Source organism: Amborella trichopoda, chromosome 4, assembly GCF_054954075.1.
Source record: "Amborella trichopoda isolate Santa Cruz 75 chromosome 4, AtrichopodaSantaCruz75HAP2 v2.0, whole genome shotgun sequence".
Lineage (NCBI taxonomy): Eukaryota > Viridiplantae > Streptophyta > Magnoliopsida > Amborellales > Amborellaceae > Amborella > Amborella trichopoda.
Genome location: NC_142339.1, coordinates 16,505,921 through 16,526,817, shown reverse-complemented (window position 1 = coordinate 16,526,817; position 20,897 = coordinate 16,505,921). Strand labels below are relative to the sequence as shown.

At 38.6% G+C, this 20,897-nt stretch overlaps 1 protein-coding gene across 9 annotated transcripts; it reads left to right on the top strand.

Annotated features, from left to right (window-relative positions):
• The first annotated feature begins 7,944 nt into the window (after positions 1 to 7,944).
• On the top strand, positions 7,945 to 20,007 carry LOC18423303 (putative bifunctional riboflavin biosynthesis protein RIBA 1, chloroplastic). Of its 9 annotated transcripts, none has more exons than XM_088864999.1 (8): positions 7,945 to 8,015; positions 8,206 to 8,385; positions 10,027 to 10,402; positions 13,505 to 13,726; positions 14,657 to 14,982; positions 16,601 to 16,730; positions 16,835 to 17,131; positions 19,482 to 20,007. In XM_088864999.1, exons 2-8 carry the CDS (start codon positions 8,318 to 8,320, stop codon positions 19,485 to 19,487), a joined length of 1,425 nt encoding a protein of 474 aa, XP_088721125.1. In that variant the 5' UTR covers positions 7,945 to 8,015; positions 8,206 to 8,317; the 3' UTR covers positions 19,488 to 20,007. The 9 variants fall into 9 exon arrangements, with proteins under 9 accessions (XP_088721125.1, XP_088721123.1, XP_088721126.1 ...); XM_088864997.1 differs by having other exon boundaries at positions 19,137 to 20,007; XM_088865000.1 differs by having other exon boundaries at positions 7,945 to 8,115.
• The last annotated feature ends 890 nt before the right edge of the window (positions 20,008 to 20,897 follow it).

Sequence of the window (20,897 nt, the reverse complement as noted above, 5' to 3'; positions counted from 1 at the left end):
CCTCCCCTTGTTTCTCACCCTCCTGAATTGCCATGTCAGCATTGGCAAGTTCAGGAACCGCCTCGTCTCTTTGGCCTTCGTCGCCGCAGCCATGGTTCCTTCCATCTGGCCTCCGCCCTCAACAGTCAGAACCTCGGCCATAAAAAGCTCAATCCCTTCATCTTCACTATCTGTGCCCTCGGGGTAGCAGCCTCTTGACACTCAAGAGCCTCGCTAACCAGAGGCCCTTCTTCTTTAATCATGGCTCTTGTTCCAACTGGGGCACTAAACTCTTGAACCACAGAGCCTCCAGCATCATTAGTTTCGTCATGAACCGAATCAGACTCAGGGATTACTGTCAGACTTGTGGGCATCTCCCCAAGTCTTGGGGTCATTTCCCTATCAGAAGCAATCATAATTGGCTCGAAAGGGCCAGAGTCATTCATCTTAGTCTCTGAAGAAGAAGAACACAATTCAGGAGAGACAGAAGATCGTGGAGAAAGCGCAGAAGGTGATATTGGAGGAGATGCTAATGAATTAGAAGGAGAGCTATCTCATGATTCCAAAATCACAAGAAGTTTGGCACCCCTACGCTTTCGAGCACGTTTACCACTTTGAGTTTGTGCACGAGTACTGGTAGTGGTAGAACACTTCCTTTTCCTCCCTTCTGCTGAAGGAGGAGCAACCACTTTGGAACTCCCTCCTTAAGAAGCACTTGCAGCCAATTTCCTAGGAGGACCACTCCTGATCAGTGTGTTCAAATCCTGAATGGGACGCCCCTCATGACCTGGGACCTTTCGGTCCTCACTCCATTCAAAGACAGAACTGAGTTTATTGAAGATGCTCTCAGTTCTCTGTTTCATGGTGAGGAATTGTGGCGAGGTGTCATCGGCCGCTATCTCTCGAGGAATCCCTAAAGCTTGCCAGTTTGAGGGATATTCTAAGACAAAAACCTGGCCATGAGCAGTATCCATTGTCCTTCTCTATTTGGTCTCCTAGCGCCAGTTACCGTGCTCCCCTTTCCATGGGTGATCTTCATCCCAGTATCCCTTGATGGTGATCCTCCACCAGTTTGCATGTACCTCGGTCACCCTAACCCTTCTTTCAAAATAAGGTATCACATATTTGCTTATTTCTGTCATCTCTAGACATGTGGACCATGCGGTCCGTATATGTCTTGACAGCCAGCACTCTCGCAGAGTCCCAAGCTCTTCCATCTTTCTTATGGTTTTTCTGCCTCGACGCTTTTCAAAAAACATGGAGAAGGGGCAACCCAGATCAAGCCCATGCTGACAGGCGAAGCAATAAGGGAAATATCCTTCTAATCTAGCATTGTGAGGGGTCCGATAGGGTAAAACACCCCCTCTAATGCTCAGGATGAACATGAGCTCCCTAATAGTAGTAGGGGCACCATCCAATTCCTTCCCCAGTTCGTCAATAAAAGCACGGTCGGTGAAGCTCCCAATCGGAAATGGGACCCATCGCATATTCAAGGATTCATTCCCAAATAAGCCCCGAGCTTCCCCTGGGCTATGAAATATTGCCTTTTGACTAGCAATCATCATCAAGAAGGGGCACAATTTATCCCCTCTACCCTGGCTTCTGATATAAGTGGCAGGGAAATAGGCCCCTAGCCACCCATATATGTAATGGATGGGGAAAGGAGTTTTAAAGTCCCCGGGGAATGCTTCTCGTCTGAAAACGCTATTCCCTCCCTTTTTGCCTTTGTAAGCCTTTCCGCAGGAGATGGCCCCCAAGCCGTGGTAAATATTGCACAGGACTGGTTGAGCAAGGGCATATTCATACCCTCTTGTCATGCCGCAGGCTACATAGAAGGTGCCTGGACGAATGTCATCTGCCCCTCCAGGGAGCACAAATTTGCATAAAAATAAGGCCAAATATGTGGTCAAGAAGACACGATTGTCAGTGGTTTCTGGTTGATACATGGGAGGTCTCTCCTTTGCAACTGCCTTCCCTTTCCCTCTTGGAGTACCCTGACTACCTTCAAGATAGTCCCCATAAAAGAATTTCACCCATTCGGTGAAAGTTACCCGACTATTGCTAGATTGAGCATGAAGTAACTGATAAACCTCGAAAATCTTTTGAAGACTAGCAGGTGGCTCCTCTCCTCCCAAGCTAGCACCACCAAAGATGATTGAATTTTGGGGCACGAATTCATCATACATGGTCTCGATCAGAGGGAGACCCCCGACATAATGAAGATCTAGCAAGGACATTCCTGCTTCACCATACCCAAAAAGCCAGGTGTTGCTTATGTGGTTCCACGTCTCGAGCAGTGCCTTGATGGTGTTAGAACACCGATCATTGTAACTGGCCAGGCACTGAATTGCTGTCAGTAGTGAAGCACGTTCAAGAATGCTCATGTACGACACTAACACCCTGGTGGTCCATGAAGAGTATCCCTTTAGATATTGGTTCTCCCTCTGTACTAGAAGGCCCTTGCGCGACCATATTAGCCCCTTTGTTTGCACCATTCTTTTTCCGAGGGTGGGCAAGTTATGCATGCAATGGAGAAGTGCCACCCCTTCTTCAATACTCACATTGGCATCATTATCACTCCAGACTTCAAAACGAACAGGGTCGGTGATGAAAGTGATGTTAAGAGGCCACTCCAGTCTGCATACATGCGCAGTTAGCCAAATGGGCTCACCCCTTACTAGAGCCTCACCCATAAAATCATTGGTGCCAACTTCTCCTTCCCTGGGAAGGTTATTTATGTCGGAAGTTTGGTAAGAAGCCTTAGCCATTGTAAGAGATTCAAGGGTTCACCGACGAAGGAAAATTGTTGAGACACTAGTTAAGCACCGGGTGAGTTTTCAGAAGCCTAGCGTCGGCTGAGTTTTCAGAAGCCTAATGCCGGTTGGGTTTTTAGAAGCCTAGCGCCAGCTGGGTTTTCAAAGGCCTAGCACCAGCTGGGATTTTTAGAAGCCTAATGCTGGTTGGGTTCTTAGAAGCTTAGCACCGGCTGCGTTTTTTGAAACTTAATGCCAACGGTGTCTTTAAAGGCACAACACTGGGTGTACCTTCAGAGGTCCAGCACTGATTGAGTACGCAAGACTTAGTGCTGGCTATGTTGGCTAACGCTATGCGTTGACTGTGTTTGCTAACATCTAGCGCTGACTGAGTTTCTAAAAGATAGTTGCCACTCAGGATCAAATCTTTCACACATGCTATAGATCCTGCACGAGTCACCTCGAGCTCTACAATGCCGCCTGACAACTGCCACCACGTCCTGGCCTCACACGTGTGGAATGATAACCGTTCACCTCCCTACGACGATCCACCTCCTGTAACCGTCCGTTTCCCTTAACGCTTTAGGTTACCGCTTGAAACTCTCCTCCACTGTCGAAAACCTCTGCATCTTTCCCCAATACACCGAGAAACCACTTACGCCCGACGGAAAACTACCAAAACTAAAGGAAAGCCCTGAGCCCCTCTGTTCCAATTGCTTCCATTGTCGCCTCTTTTTCCCTTCGCCAGAATCCTCAAAACCACGACCGAAATTCCCCTACATCCCGGTGAATTCCCTTTTCTCACTGCAAGCATTTGTAACTTCGGAAAAACTTCAACAAGTTCCTTGGTGGCTTCGCTGCCCTGGTCCGCAAAATCCTGCAAGGCACAGTCTTCCTTGCTTGCCCTTGTCGGAACCCTCTACGTTCTCACCAAAGATTTTGCTAAAAATCTCCTTCTCACTATTGAAAATTTTTTACCTTAAGTTTTTTTACCTTCGGTGAAAAAGTGAAAATGGGGGTTACCCCCTTATATAGACGGATCCTTCCCTCAAATGCCCCTTGCAAACTGAGAATCCCAGTCACGTCCAGGGAGGCCAAATGCTAGTGGGTCGTACCGGGTCGGGTAATGTCCTGAGGCCCGAGGCAAAAGTTTTTATCCCCGCTCATGAATTCCTATGCAACAGAGGCTAGAACCGCGTCGGGCTCAGGTAAGAGCCCGAACGCTAATCCACGCCCAGCACCGGCTATGTTGTCAAAACTACCTAGCACCAGCTGTGTTTTCAGTAACCCAGCACTGGCTATGTTCTTAACGACCCAGCGCAGGCTGAGTGTTCAAGAGACAATGGGTGGACGTTCTCAGCGCCGGCTGCATTTTCAAAAGGCTCAGCGCTGGCTGAGTGTCTAAGGAATAGTGGTGGACGTTCTCAGCACCGGCTGCATTTTCAAAAGGCTTAGTGTCGGCTGAGTTTCCAAGGAACAGTGGTGGACGTTCTTAGCGCCGACTGCGTTTTCAAAAGGCTCAGTGCTGACTAAGTGTCCAAGGAATAGTAGTGGACGTTCTCAGCGCTAGCTGTGTTCTAAACAATCCATTGTCACATGCCCCATGGTAAAAGCCGTGCGTGTCCCATTCCTACTATCCCCAGTGAAGTTGCACCCTGACCGTGACCTGTTATCCTCAGCGGAGTGGTACCTAGGTCGTTCTACTCAAGCCATGACTTCTCAACCCCAGTAAGAGTCATACTTGCACTGCAGCTCATTATCCCTAATGGAGTACCACTGCAACCCCCAGTGGGTCTGCCTCACACCTAGGAGTCGGGTACCATTTTTTACCTATAAGGGACCCACACCTGTTCCCATTATCCCTAATGAAGTTGATTTTCGCATCTGAGCCCCTTGCTAATCTTAACCATTTTATCCTCATGGAGTCAAATTCACATCTACAGACTTATTCCCCATGCAGTGTCATCCACATGGTGACCCACACCGTGGTCTTGGCTGCATGAATCAAACAAATGGCCGTAATATTGGTTTTTGAAGATGGTTGCATTATATTACTATACAACCGTTGCATGAAATTATTGCTCGTAAGAAACATCTTGAGACAATCGGATTTTGGTTGGGATAAGGCTAATCGAATGGTGATTGTCGAACCAGCCACATGTGATTAGTGTACAGCGATGAGTTGAAACACATTTGTTGTCTATTTCTTTGTGGTTTGCAAGTTTAGGTGTAATGTTCACACAAATTCAATACATACGTGTGTTCTCCTTTCATGAGTTTATGTGACAAAGTACAAAGGCAAATCTTTGCCTGTATACTTCAACGAATTGGAGAAGATATTTGGCACGGATGCTTCGGATTGAAGCCATGTGGAACAGGGAAGAAATAGGTATTGATGTTTTCCTCAAGGCATCTCGGCATCTCAAGATTGTTTTCCTAAGCATCTAGTCTTTGCTTTCATTAAAGTTCTAATTGTTGTCTAAATCTTTTTTTTAATGATGGGAATAGTGTGGGACAAACAACAATGTTATTTTATTGTTAAATGAGATATGTTTTTTAGGATGGGATATGGATGCATCAGTGGTGAATTTATGTTTAAGTAGTGTTCAAGCTATTATAGGTTATTGTTAAATGAGCTGGTTTCTTACTGCATGCATATGGATGCATGAATTGTGCATGTATATTTGTATGTTGTGCTGAAGCTATTATAGCATAGTCCAATAGAATACAGGAAACCAAATCCATAATTACCATGATCTGCGATAGATATGAGTGTGTCTGAGAAATAGTAAGAGAGCGAGAGAGAGTTTGTATTCGGTTTAAGAAGAAAGTCATTGACTACCTACTTTTGAGATTTAAACACCTATTTCACTTCATAATTTTAAAAAGACTCAACAAATTGTATACCCATAATAGTCAAGAAAATATATTGATGTCTATTTAAAACAGTTAATTAGGAAAGTAGTGATTTGGTACACAATATTGAATTGAGGTTGTGCTTGACATTGTCTACAGACTGCTTCAGTTTTAAGGTGCAATAAAGTTTATCATGCAAAATCTGCTTCAATTATTGTACAAATATCTCGCTCTCTAGAATGGTTATCTCATTCATCAATAAAACTCACACACACACACACACTCTCTCAATCCAATGTACTTTACTTTCAATTGATATTTTATCCCAAAAATATAATTCTAAAAATTCAATAAATAAATAATATTCAGGTATCAATTTTAACATTGTACACCTTGCCTATTACTTCTACAACTAATTCAATACAAATATCGAGTACTTCTTAGTCTTTCTGCAGGTTATCAAATACATGTACTTAGAACTTACTTAACATTCCAGGAGGTTATCAAATACAGAAACCAGGAACTTCTTTAACTTCTTAGGAGGTTATCAAACACAGAAACCAGGAACTTCTTACAACAACTTCTATCTTCTCAGCAAGGAAGAACTTCCAATTTATAGTTCATGAACTTGCTTCTAGTTATCAAACACGCCTCAAGAGTTTGTGATGTCTATTTCCCTCATGTTAACAATGCCCAAAGCTAGACATGGTTCCCAACTTAGAAGCACAAACATTAAAATATGGGTGGAACTCCAGCTTAGTAAACTCAGTGATTTTTAGAATACGAGCTTTCGGCTTTTGAAAAACCGAAAACATTAGAATTTTGGTTTTCAAAAACCGAAAATATAAGGTTTTTGGTTTTTGAAAAATAAAAAATTATGTTTAATTCAAAGATTTTTGAAAAATTGAAAACATTCAAATTTCGATTTTTTAAAAACCGAAAATTTTATATTTTCAAACATAACACATCAACTTACTGGAATGCAGAATACGAGTTTTCTGTTTTTGAACAACCTAAACATTCGAATTTCAGTTTTTCAAAAATCGAAAATATAATATTTTCTTGTGGTTAATTCAAAGAGAACACATCAAGTTACTAGAATGCAGAATATGGGTTTTTGGTTTTTGCAAAAACTAAAAAATTATAAAAAATTTCGGTTTTTGAAAAACCGAAAATGGGTAGTTAGGTCTTTAAAAAAACATTACAAAGTGGAAAAAACGGACCTATGTGTAATAATGGAAAGATTTCGGTATTTAAGTAATAACAAAAAATAAAATGGATATTTATATAATTTTTTCTAAAATTTATTTTAACTTCATGAGAGGGTAAATATAAATTTTCCTATTAGTTAAATTAAGTGATCTATGTATTTTTTTTTTTTTTCCATTTTTACCTTAAAAAGAAGTTATGATTTTCCATATGATAGTCAATATTTTTTAATCATGTTCAAAGCACTTGCTACTTACTAGTAAAATTTTGATTGTCAGTTTTAATTTCACTTTGAAATGTCCACGGCTTTGGATTTTACTTAAACAGGCGGCGGCGTCCCGTAATGGGAAGAGTAAGGAAGGTATACTTTTTTTACATTTTTTACCTAAAAAAATTATAATTTTTCATTAGATAGCATAGCACGTGTTACTTACTGGGGAAACTGTAATGGTCCGTTTTAAATTTTAATTTAACTTTAAAATTAAAATTTAAGTTAAATTTTAATTGAACGGGAGGCGGCGTCCCCGTAATGGGAAGAATAAGGAAGTTTCGAGCGGTCATCCCTCAACGTCCTTTCCGGACCCGCACTCATTGCCTTTTTCTTTCCTCCTTTCCCTCGCTCTTTTCCATTGTTCTTTTATTTTTTATTTTTTTTATTTACGGAAAGTATAGAAAAAGTTAGTATAGAGCCAAGGCTCTAAACAATCAAATTAGAACTCATCTCAAAAATTTCATTAGAAAAGTTAATTTGATGCTCAAATATCCTAAAATTGATCATTTTGACATCAAGATGTACAAATATGAGAAAAAAATAAAATTTAAGTTTTTGAAATAGTGCATCAAGTAACATATTTTTTGACCGTCAATTTTAAATATTTTCAAATTTTCACATATCTACTCAATCTACAGTAATTTTAAAAATTTAAATTTTATAATTAAAAATAAAAAATAAAGTTAACATATAAATCTGTACTGGAACCACATTTTTGGACGCTATTCGAAGGTTCGGTTTACTTTGATTGTTTAGAGCCTCGGCTCTATACAAACCGCACCATTTTTTTTATCCGCCTCTCGTTCCTCGCGTCTCCCTCTGACCCACGCCTCCGCCTCCTGTTTAAGTCAAAGAAAGAGAGCGGAACGAAAGGGCGAAGCTACCCGTTTCGTAAAATCCATTGAATCTCCTCACAGAGATAAGGATTCCATTGCTCCATGAATTAGGTACAAACGACATGCAACCAAACTCTTCTTTCTTCAAAAATTTTGCATGTATATATATATGTCCGTGGACGCAGGAGATGCTTGCTTCTCTTTTATCATAGTACTCTCTCTTTCTCTTTCATATTTTCCTTCTTTCTGGTTTCTTCATCTCCTATTAATTTTACCTCTCTTTCTCTCTCTACGTGTATAGAATTGGTTCTTTCAGATCTCTTGTAGACTTCTCTGAAGATTAAGTTGGCTTCCGGTTGATATCTGTTTGCCTGAGTGGGTCGAGAGGGAGAGGGGATAGGATTACGAAAGAAATGATTCAGTTTGGAGGGATGAGCTCCCGCACTCTTTCTTGCCCAACTTTTGAGATCCCGCGCCTGAAGTAAGTCATCTTCTTCATTTGCTTTTTTCCCTAATATTTTGTTCTTCTTATCTTGTTTCTATGATGAATAAATGTTCATTTGAATGTTGTTTTGTCTGATTGGGATGAACTTTTGCCCACATAACCTTGTATTATCCATAATTTCTGTGTCAAATTCTTTTTTTTCTTTTGGTAAATTTTTTCTCTGGATGCTCAGGAGAATTGGGAATGGTTTAGAAGGATGTTTGCAATCTAGGTTTCCCTTTTTTTTTTTTTGTCTGCGTTTGTTCCATATTTTGAGGTTTCTGAAGTTCCCTTTCTGGATTTTAATGTTATAGTACCTGAATTTCTTTTTGAAGGGTGGACAAACTGTATTAGGTTTTATATGCACTCCAATCTCCTATTTATATAGAAGATGATCATTTGCTACCTATTAAGAATTATAAACATAAGGTTTCTTAGCTGAAGTAAATTGAAAATATGGATGCCATGATCAACCCTTTGAATGTGAGTAATGTATCTTTGCCATTTGGAAAATATGTAATTTTTGTTGATAGCAATTCTAACAAATTGGATTTGGTTATTAGGGTGTGCTTTTGTGATCTATTTGCTATGCATATGTGGCCAATGACTAGTTTTTGCGAACATCAACAAAACCTCTTTTTTTTTTTCTCTCAATATTATATCTAGTAGTCTGAAATTTTCAATTAGCAGAAAAATGAAGTCTATTGCCTTAATCTCTATCAAAAAATAAGTCCAACATTATTCAACTCTGAGAGGATTAGAAGGGCATGATTTGTTATGCCAATGATTTGATTTGATCAACTGAACTTGTTTCCCATTATTGGTAACTTTCCTTTCTATTTCTTGAGGTGTTTGTCATGTCCTGACAGAAAGGGATCTTTAATTACTCTTACTTGGAAAAGGTAACGCAATGTAAGGATCTTCAGGACCCTGTCCCCGAGACTCAGTGCTGCATATGCTCTGGCCTCTGATGCTAATGTGAAAACCTTTGAAGCAGCTTCACATTTTTGTTATTTCATTTTTTGGCTTTCTTAGTTATTTTAATTAGGCAATTAATCAACCTCCTATTAGATCTACTTCCCTAATTGCTTTGTTGCCACTTGAGATTTGTTAATCTGATCTATGGATTTTTTTTTTTTTTTTTCTTTTTTGAAATTTTCTTAACAAATGGAATTGGGTAACATTACTTGCTTGCCCCTGCACATTCATGCCTGTTGGTTAATGCCTCTTCGGTCCTGGCAAACTGAGCAATTATTTACTTCCCAAAGTCTTGTCCATATTATATGTATCTTTCACTACCCATTCCTTCTATATTGATTTTGAGCAAATGATACCTTCATTGAATTCTAGCAAATGATACCTTCCGAGTGATTATTTACCCATATTCTGTTTAACAATTGTACAGTAACCCAACCCTCTAACTGTTCTACATACTAGAGACTTGGCTAAACTCTCAGCTCTTACAGCAATGTGTATTGACATGATTAGATTTCTTTTTCCTTAAAATGGCATAACTATTGCACTTGCACTGTATGTGTTCATTTATGCAAAAATAGTGCAGAAATTGGTAGTAGTAGGTGTACTAGTTTTGATTATCAAAACACATCCTTCTTTGACCAACTTTGTGTTACTCGTCAGTGTCCAGAGAACCTTCGCTACAATTGGGGGCTCACATTTCATCAACTCATCGAATGGAAACTTGAGATTAAAGACAAAAAATGGGTCAATCTCCACTATTAGGTGCAATGTCGAGACACTGAAAAGGGCTGGCGAAGGCAACTGTCTTCCTAACCCTCAAGAGAAATTGTTCTCTGAGAAAAGCACAATTCTTAATGAAGAATGTTCTGCTGAGATGCAGCTTACAAATGCAACATCAGCATTTGGAACAGTTGCAGCTGAGATCACTCCACGTGTTGATGAATTCTTTGAGGATAGCAGTGATGGAGATTTGGACTGCCCATCAGAAGGTTTTTCATCAATTCCTGAAGCTATTGAAGATATACGCCAAGGGAAGGTCAGTTTGGTTGCTTAGCTTTCTTTCTTACCTTTCTGTTACTTTTTATTTTTATTTTTTTTGGTTGTGGGGGGGCGGGGGGGGATGATCATGGAGTTCATTGGCTGTTATGAAACATAATGAAAATTGCGATGTTTTATGTAATTTCACAACTGCCAAATGTTACATGAACATAAACCTCGGACAAGAAACACTGAAAAATGCTCTCTTTCATATTATCCAACATATTCATGAACTAATGCTCGAGTTAGAAATGTTGATGTTTTCTGTCTTGCCTTTTTATATATACTGTAGTAATTATGGTATATATGGCTGTTCCATGCCTGCTGTCCCACCCTTTAAGGTTCTAGATTTTTTAGATGCATGGAAAATGGAATAGTGGTGGTCAGAAACTGTTTTTGATACCCATGACAATTTAAAACGGTATTTCTTTTACCAATTTCCTTTTGTATTTACTTTCAAACATGGGGCTCTATTGTTTTACGATATATGGTGATGTTTTTTGTTTTTATTTTTACCAATGTAATGGAATTCCTCAAAAAAAAAAAAAAATACCAATGTAATGGTACTTCCTTAAGAAAGAGGTTGTGGTTGGGAACCATCTCTTTGAGATACTATCTCACTCTTACTTTGTTATGCTGTCCAGTTTCTTGTTGTGTAATCTAGATACATTGTTCCTGGTGCAGACCTAGTAGCTTCAGCTAGGGTTTTAGCAAAGAGGAAGATAGGGAAGATCCAAAAATAGAGAAAGACTAAAAACACCAGAGGTAAAAGAAGCACTTTCTGCTTTAGGTTTTTTGAATAAAAGTTCATAACATGACCATCCATTATGCTTGAGTACATCCCTTATATAAGAAAACCCTAACAAGACTTAACCCTGGCCATCCATCTAATGTAAGCATGGCCATTTATTATAAGAGACTTTAAGTGGAAAAAAAATCAAAGACTTTAGAAATTGCTGCTTATGCCCCTAAGTGAATAAAAAGACTCATGAAATAAATAAAGGAACATTGTTTCATGCGGTCTGGACCACATTTCTACATAGGCGGTCCAGAAAGTGTAAAGCAACCATCTTAAAGATAGATGCAAGTAGGTGTTCCATCTAAAAACAATGGAAACTAACGGTCCAAATGTTTTCTTACTAGAATTATTATTAAAAATGATTTATTTTTTCAAATTCATGATCTTCATGTTAGAGATAACATGTGCTAAAAATTTAAGTCTTAAAATCCATCTCAAAAATAGATTTATTAAGAGGCCCGCATTTCTACATTTGCGGGCTTGGCCGCATAGAAATCGGGTCTATAAATAAAAGACATAAAAGGATAAACTCAATGACTAATTTGCCCTTATGGGGTTCGTCTTGTACTTTAAGCTTGTCTTTCTTTGATGAGAACAAAGTTTCTCCATGCTTGTCCTTGAATAGATTTCCATAACACTCAGGAATCTCAACCTTGAGACCGATTTGCCACCTCCTACTATCCCTATTCATACGGTCAACTACCTTTCTCCTTGGAACTTGATCATGGAAGGGATTTATGGATTTTTATCTACTTAGAGTTTCATCCAAACTCCTCAAATCTGCAATCCCCTCTCGTGAACTGGCATCAAAAAGGCATTTATGATTGTCGTTTTTCCTCCTTTTCCTCTGTGTTGAGGCGTGGTTGTTGATCTAGGGCACAAAAATCGATGTTACAGTATTGCTTTACGGTAACTTGCTACATACAATATGTTCTATAGTATGTGCTATTGCACCAGTATTGTGCTACAGTTCCGTCCTTACTGATCGTCGGGCTCTGATACAAACCTAGTGTAGACCTAGTAGCTTGAAATTAGGGTTAGCAAAGAAGAAGATAGGGAAGATCCAAAATTAGAGAAAGATACAAAAACTAGAGATAAAGGAGCATTTGCTGCTATAGGGTTTTTAATAAAGTTCATAACATGATCCCTTGAGTACATCTCTTATATAAGAAAACACTAAACAAGACTTAATCATGGCCGTCCATCTAATCTAATCATGGTTAATCATAAAGACTTTAAGTGAATAAAAGGACATCAAATACTCTCAAAATTACTACTTATGCCCCTAAGTAAATAAAAAGACTCAAAAAAGAAATAAAGGCATAAAATGATAAACTCAAGACTAATTTGCCCTTTTGCGGTTTCTCTTGTAAACTTTGAGCTCGTCTCTCTTATCTAGATACTCAAGAACAATACTCTAGGATGCATTAGTTCTTGAGTAGGATTTTGAGCTATCTCTTTGTCAGTGTGGGTCTTATGTTTTCAATCGAATGCTACACACATTGTGGACTATGGTTATATTTTTAAAATGGCGAAAAGCATTTCAACCTCTTGTTTTTGGAAATGTGCAATTCCATCACTTGTTTAATGGATTACCGTTATGCACATGAATTACGTCTAGATGTAGTATTATACAATGACTGCATAAACAGTAGAGAAGTTTTTGTGCAATCCATGTAACGAAAGTCTATTCATCTAAATGGAGTGATAAAAGATGGGTGCCACACATGATTTTGTATATCTTGGGATATTTTGACAAGAAATGAACCTTTTTTTTTCTTTTTTGGTAGTTCAGTGATAGAATAGAAATTTGGGCCACAATGTTGCAATTGTCAACACCTTAACTAGTCAAGCCCAAGCCTTAATCCTAAGCAATATTGTTATTTATAGAATAAGCTAAAACTCAGTTCCAGAGAGAAGTGTCAAATGACATAAGATCAAACTTTTTCTGTGATGCTCGAGTGATGGATGCATCAGATGACAAGAATGTCTACTACCCTTCCAAATTTTGATTCTGTTTTTAAAACTTTCACCCATATTCATTTCTCAAAAAAAAAAAAACTTTCATCTATATTCCTTCCACACTCTTCCACTTTTTGAGGCAAAAGCGGCATTGATGTATAATTTGTTGCATTTTTTTTTCTCTTGCTCAGTGTTTTGCTGGGATAGAACAGAGAAAGGACCTAACTGGCATGACTGAAATTTTGTTGGAATGTTTTGGTGATGAAGAAAAGATTCTGGTGTGCCAATTATTGCACGTTCTGTACATATTGTTTAATTTATATTGGTTACTTTTTTCAGTTTGTGATTGTAGTGGATGATGAGGACAGGGAGAATGAGGGGGATCTTATAATGGCTGCGTCACTGGTAACCCCAGAAGCCATGGCTTTTATCGTAAAACATGGAACAGGGATCGTCTGTGTATCTATGAAAGAAGATGCTCTTGAGAGGCTACAACTTCCATTGATGGTTAGCCACAGGGAGAATGAAGAGAAGCTTTCTACAGCCTTTACGATTTCAGTGGTAATGCTCTCTCTCTCTCTCTCTCTCTCTCTCTCACACACACACACACACACACACACACACACACACACACGCACTAACTCTGCTAGGGCGAGTTCTTTTTACAAAATGGGGTATACAGAAAAAAAGTTTAAAAGTTGTCTTTGACTAAATCACATAAATTTTGTTGAAATATGTGTATATATAATTTTAGTTTTTGATGATGATTTGTGAGAGTTGCTTATTACATGCTATATTTTCTATTTTTTTCCTTTTTTTTTGCCTTTTCTGAATTATTTCAAGCTATGTATCGACTTTTTCCATATTCCAATTTAGATATACTTTTTTCATTATACATACAGTAAATGATGCACACCTACAATCATATATCGTTTACTATTTTAGTTATTTTTAATAATTTTTTGTATTTTGTTTTGTAATTTTTTAGCCCTTTTTGGGCTTGTGTAGGATTTGGGTGAGTTCACTAGGACCCACCTGAGTTACTCGGCTATGGCAGGTGCCGAATCCTGAGCCGAAGCCAAGTTTCTGTACGCGGACCAGAAATATGTAGAGTTCTGGAGTGACCAAACTTCGTGAGATAACTATAGTACCCTAGATTTCTTGAGAGTGTCTCTGTTCTAATGGAAACGATCTTTTTATTTATTGTGAGAATCCCTCATGTAATACATGGGCGTATATCCTTTAAAGAAACATTTTGGTTTGTCAAGTAACTGAAACGACCATGAAATGATCATTGGATTTCTCTTTTTCCAAATTGTTTGTAAACCCTTTGTTTTGATATTAGTCACCATTAATTGTTTGGGGGTGAGTACAAGATGCTTGTCTTTTGTTGGTTGCTAGTCACGAAAGAGCACCTAATTACTGGAAGGTGCAAAACAACAATGATGCTTTCGAAAATTTGCTAAAATTCTTTGGGTTGGATTGCCTTAGGATGCAAAAGTTGGTACAACCACTGGTGTGTCTGCAAAGGACAGGGCGAACACAATTTTGGCTCTTGCATCCCCACATTCTATGCCTCAGGATTTCAACCGGCCTGGTCACATCTTCCCTCTAAAGTACAGGGAAGGTGGTGTCCTGAAAAGAGCTGGGCACACTGAAGCATCTGTGGACCTCTCAGTGCTGGCTGGATTGGACCCTGTTGCTGTCTTGTGTGAAATTGTTGATGAACAAGATGGTTCCATGGCCAGATTGCCGAAGTTGCGGGAGTTTGCAGAGAGAGAAAACCTGAAAATTATATCCATTGCAGACTTGGTCAGGTAACTACTTTTTTATTATGTATTAATTTTGTTCCCCGATTTTCTTGCAGACTTAGGCATCCGTAAAGAAATTTCTTTTTTTTACTCAAAAAAAAAGATATATATATATATATATATGGAAGCCACTACGGTACGTCTATGGGGGCGAAAATGAATAGTGTTTTCTCCCATAGGCTCGGCGCCGTCCGATTTTTTTGAATGGTGTGGATTAAAGACCATCATGAACATAGCATGTTTGTTGCAGGACTTTTTTCACTCAAATTTGACACAATATGCAGGGATCGCCACGGCCCCCGTAGGTCCGTGGCGGTTTTTAGGCAAAATCGTCACGGACATAGCATGTCCTGTCTGTGATGGGAGCGCAACACTGTAGCAATTTCTAGGTATTTTTAAGACTCTTCCATATATATATATATATATATATATATATATATATTGTGGTGAAGTCTTCATTGATATGATGGACTGTAAAATCACCATAACCATACTTGAGTAAGTGCTGTCCAATATTTGGGTGTGATAAGTTAAAAAATAATCGGTAGAAGTGCTGTCTCTATATTTAGGAGTGCTTCAACTGATTGCGTTTAGAACACATGACTAGTGGGAAGGAGGTACCAAATTCTTTGGCTCACAGGTTTCTAAATCAATGTGTGGAAAACCAAATAATCTAGACGATAAAATGGAAGTGTGGGCCACCTGAGTGGCGTTACCTGAAATTAGACCAGATTTCTGATATGTAGGCAATTGTTGTCAGTCTATCCGTGCAAGCCACACATTCATCTTCATTGCCTTCCCTGTAAAAATACAATCCGTGATGCAACATTGCTTCTAAATTATCCACTACATTATCAATGACTAGCAGCACCATATTGAACATGTCTGACACTTGACATGTCTGCTTACAGCTGTACTCCAAGTGTTCCTTATATTTGACTTTGAACTTGAACTTACATTTAAAGGATTACTCTCAACTAGAACAGTGACTAAAGAATATACAAAATTGTAGAATGATTTAACTAGTTGAAATTTCTTTGCTTGAAATTTAATTTGTCTAAGGTTTGTTATCTGGGAAATCTACAAAAATTACAGCTCAGTCATAGAGCTTTGGCAGAGAAATTGTTATTAGAATTGGTGGTCCAGGAGTTTGTTGAAGGGATAAACCCGCTCAATTATTGGATTTTCTAACCTTGCTAATAATGGACTTTTGAGTATGCTTCCCCTAAAGAAGGAACATAATTTTAGAATTTTAAGCTCATAAACTTTGAGGTTCGAAGTTGCACCCGAGAGTTAGACTATATATATTTTTTTCCTGAGTTTCATTCGGATCTAGCTGCAGTCTCTCAGAGCTGTATACAAGCAGATCACATTAGGCTAATCGCTTCGAGGTTGTTACGCTTGAATTTTGTGAGTTAACTTACACATTTTTATTTTTATTTTTTTCATGTATTCTTCTTCTTTTCTCCAGGTTTTTTCAGTAATTTCATCATCAGCTATTCTGTCAAACTCTTCTGATATGTCTGTAATCATATTTACTATGTACTTATACATTACATTTTTGTAAATTTGGCGTATGTGTTTTAGTATAATTCCTTTCTTTTATATAACCTGGGATGAACAGATACAGAAGGAAGAGAGAGAAACTAGTTGAGCGTGCTGCTGTGGCTCGTATCCCTACAACATGGGGCCCATTCCAGGCCTATTGTTATCGCTCTCAGCTAGATGGTATCGAGCATATAGCCATGGTCAAGGTACAACTCATTCAAATACAGGACGTAACATTAATGAATTCTGTCTTTTACATGCCATTATCATCTCTCTTTGTCATCTTATTAAGTTCTATTGCAATCTTCAGGGTGATGTAGGGGATGGGCAGGACATTTTGGTGAGGGTACACTCGGAGTGCTTGACTGGGGATATATTTGGGTCCGCAAGGTGTGATTGTGGGAATCAATTAGCACTCGCAATGCAACAAATTGAGGCAGCAGGGAGGGGGGTATTGGTGTACCTGAGGGGACATGAGGGGAGGGGTATTGGGTTAGGTCACAAACTACGGGCCTACAACCTTCAGGATGATGGAAGAGATACTGTTGAGGCCAATGAGGAGCTTGGCCTACCTGTTGATTCCAGAGAGTACGGCATTGGAGCCCAGGTATTATAAGTCAACATGTTTCCCTTTGCAATATTTTGAGAAGTGAGTAGCTATGGGGTTCTCTATATAAGCCAAGCAAGTCATTTTTCTTTGTTGGTTATTTGTCTGAGCAAATAAGTTGGGAAAATAGAAACACCCACTTTTCCTCTCCTCGAACAAAAGAGAAAAACTTTACCATATGAAATTCCATTTAATACAGGAAAAACATAATGAAGAAATCAGTAACCATGTTATAGAACATTACATACAGAAAATCACCCACTTTTCCTGTCCTCAAACAAAAGAGAAAACTTTACCATATGAAACTTCATTTAATACAGGAAAAACAAAATGAAAATATCTGTAACCATGTTATAGAACATTGCATACAGAAGATCACACACAGTTAATTTAGAGCTAGAAGACCTTATATGTTTGTGAAAGCTTTATTTTTTGTTTTTCTTCTTTCTCGTTTTTGCATGTTTATGCTTGTCCCTTCCCTCCTTCCTTCAAATATTTTTGATACCATACTATTAACCAACACTGTTTATTTTTGCATCCACTCCCCCCAAGCAAAAAAGTTTACCTTTTTTGAACCAAAATACCCTCATTTTAACCCACGTTTCCCACTCTCTCTCTTTATGCCAATCCGGCACATAGCTGGACAAAATGTGCTGGACTGGCACAATTTGAATATAGAAGCCGGTCCGGTATAAAATGTGGCGGCCCGACACAATTTCAATATAAGCCGGTCGAACACATTTTGTGCCAGACCAGCAGAATTTGAAATTTTTAAGTTGGTCCGGCACATTTTGTGTCTGACCAGCACTTTTTTTGTCAAAAGTTTAGAAAAATGGGTTAAATAGGGGCAAGGCAGGGGGTTGGGTTGGTGCAAAACTAAACGTTTTTGCTTTGGGGGGGGGATGCAAAAATAAGTAGTATTGGAATTAATAGTGTGATAGAAAGTACAAATTCGTGAGATATCTATTATTTTCCCTAAAAATTATTATTGTTTCTAGATCTAGAAGTAGAAAGAATTAGAGTTGGTAAACTCACTTTTTCAGAAGTAGTCCAGTGTCAAAAGACATTCGTTTTTAGGATTATTCCTTCTCAATATAAATGTCTACAGTCTCATAAAAAGAAAAGACATTATTTTTAATGAGGCAAAATTTATTTTCATTAAAGATTACCTTGTTTTCTGGATGGTCCATGTTTATTTATGCTGTTTTTGAAGTCAATTTGTGCTGAAACCCCCTTCACACACACACACACGTGCACACACACACACCCTAAAAGAAAGAACAGAGTAAAAGAAAGAAAAGAGAAATATAGGAGAGAAAAAATGCCAGCAGCTAACTGGCCATGGACTTAGTAATTTATGTTAGTACTTTTTTGTTTTTGAAGATTCTGAGAGACATTGGAGTCCGGACGATGAAGCTTATGACTAATAACCCGGCCAAGTACATTGGCCTAAAAGGCTATGGTTTGGCTGTGGTTGGCAGGGTCCCCCTTTTGACACCGATAACCACTGAAAATCGGAGATACCTAGAGACAAAGAGGTCCAAAATGGGCCACATTTATGGTTCTGAGTTCAATGCTCACTTGGCCTCGATCATTAGTAAAAATGGCACCCCAAATAATGAAGTTAAATTACCTTCCTCGACCCCTGCTACTGGAATTTGATTCCACATGAAAAGGTAGCCTTGGATCCCTTGTTTGAATAAAATACAGGGGATGATTCTTTCTGTAATTCATTTCAATTTTTCTTTTGTTAGCAATTAAGGAGCTTGCATTTGTGTAACATCGCTGGTGAAGTAGCTGTGATCTTGGTATTCTTGGGTTATATATATTATTTTGGATGAGTGCTTTAATTGTTGTTCGGCTAGTTGTATTATTTCTTGATGAGTCTGCTTTAAATTTTTGTTGGCCTATTTATATAATGTTCGGATGTGTAATTTGATGTGAAATAAATAAATAAATACACCAATGTTACGAGGATGATCCATTTCAAGTGTTTTGGCCACAGAATGGAATACAAGATTCTCGGCTGCCCTGATTGGGTGGTTGGTGCTACTACCTGAATCATCTCCTTAGCTGAGCAGGTTGCAACATAATATCATTGGAGGCTGTTACAATGACACCAGATTGGACAAATAGACTGTATAGTATATGCCAAGAAAGTAATGAATGTCCTAGATATATGCAATATCCAAACCTTGCCCAATTAAAATCTACACCCAGGCAACTTTGAGATATTACTCCACTAACGCAATAAGGGCCACGAAATGGAGTCTGACATTTTTACCTGATACTACACTAACTTGTTACATGAGTGTTGAGTAATGCATGAATTACCTTTGTTTACCACCAGAAATAGACTGGAGATGACTAAGGTATGGTGAGCAGTCTAAAGAAGATCCCCAACCAAGTATCTATATCTGATCGGATCAGAAAGACGTTCACTTGTCACTTCCTGCAGGGTTTATTTTGACTCGAGAGGAGTGTCTATCTCAGAATTGGGCCAAGACAATCGCATGTATTTTTGGTTTGTAATTATGAAATCACTGGATTAGGGCTGGCAACGAGCCAGGTCAGAGCCTGCCCCTATTCCCTTGAGGGCTGGCGCAAGCCTGGCCTTAGACCTATCTAGGCCGGGGAAATGAAAGAAAAACAATGCAAAAAAGATAAAGAATCTGAATAGCACTGGGCCTGCCTTGGCCTATCCCAGCCCCTAGTTTTTTGGGGCTGGGCAGGGCCACCGAACCCATTGCCACCCTGGATGATCTTGCAGTCTCAAATTTAAGGAAATAACACAAGTGTCCATCTCTATGGCTTAAAGATCCGCAAGGTATACTTCCTGCATGTTATATGATATGGTCCACGTGCAATTACCATGAGAACAGTGTGATCCATATTTTTTTGCAAGTACAGAAAAACCACCGTGCTATCTAACAAAAGTATATGGAATGCTATAGATTCATGGTATGTGACAAAGGTATATGGAATGATATAGATTAATCTGGGATAAAAAGAATAATGGAAATGTATGTGCGTAATTTATTTATTTATTTTAACAAAAAAGGCAAAGTGATCCTCAATTACAAAAATGAGTCTAAGAGTTTATTTCCTCATCTTTTAGTCATATCCCAACTATTTTGGATCGGCTGAATGATTTATGTTCTGTCATTCAATATTGGATCAAGATTCATAAAACAGATATGACAAAAGTTTTATGCTGGCTCTTAACCTAACACAACGCTCCTCTCTCCAAGCTTGGCTGGCATGATCGGCTTGGGGACGGGCAAAATTTCATTTGGGACATAAGTTCTTTCCTTTATTCAATAGTATACGACCGTTTCATACAATTGAGTAGCCAGGCTCGAGGTAATCCGAAGCCGTATGTGCTCTCATCGGCGTTTGTTTTTGTTGATTTGTGAAATGTGGTAGCTACCTAGTTCTCGGCATCTTTGTTTATCTCCATGATGGATGAATGTAGGCCACATTAGCGGTAAAAGTGCAGTTCCAAAGAAGTTTTCAGCAGCTCACATTTATGAACTTAATGTCCTCCGTTTTGTTTGTTCCACTCTCTTTTAATTCTTCTAATTATTAAAATATAATATTTAAAAATTATTAAAATATAATATTTAAAAACAATTCAAGGAAGATTTATGGCTTAACAAGATATTTGATTCTAGTTAATAGTGTATTCAATAAATGGTTTGAATTCCATATTTGTGCCAAATCCATGACAGTGTTGGTGGTTCATGCCTCCACCTTTGGTGCCTTC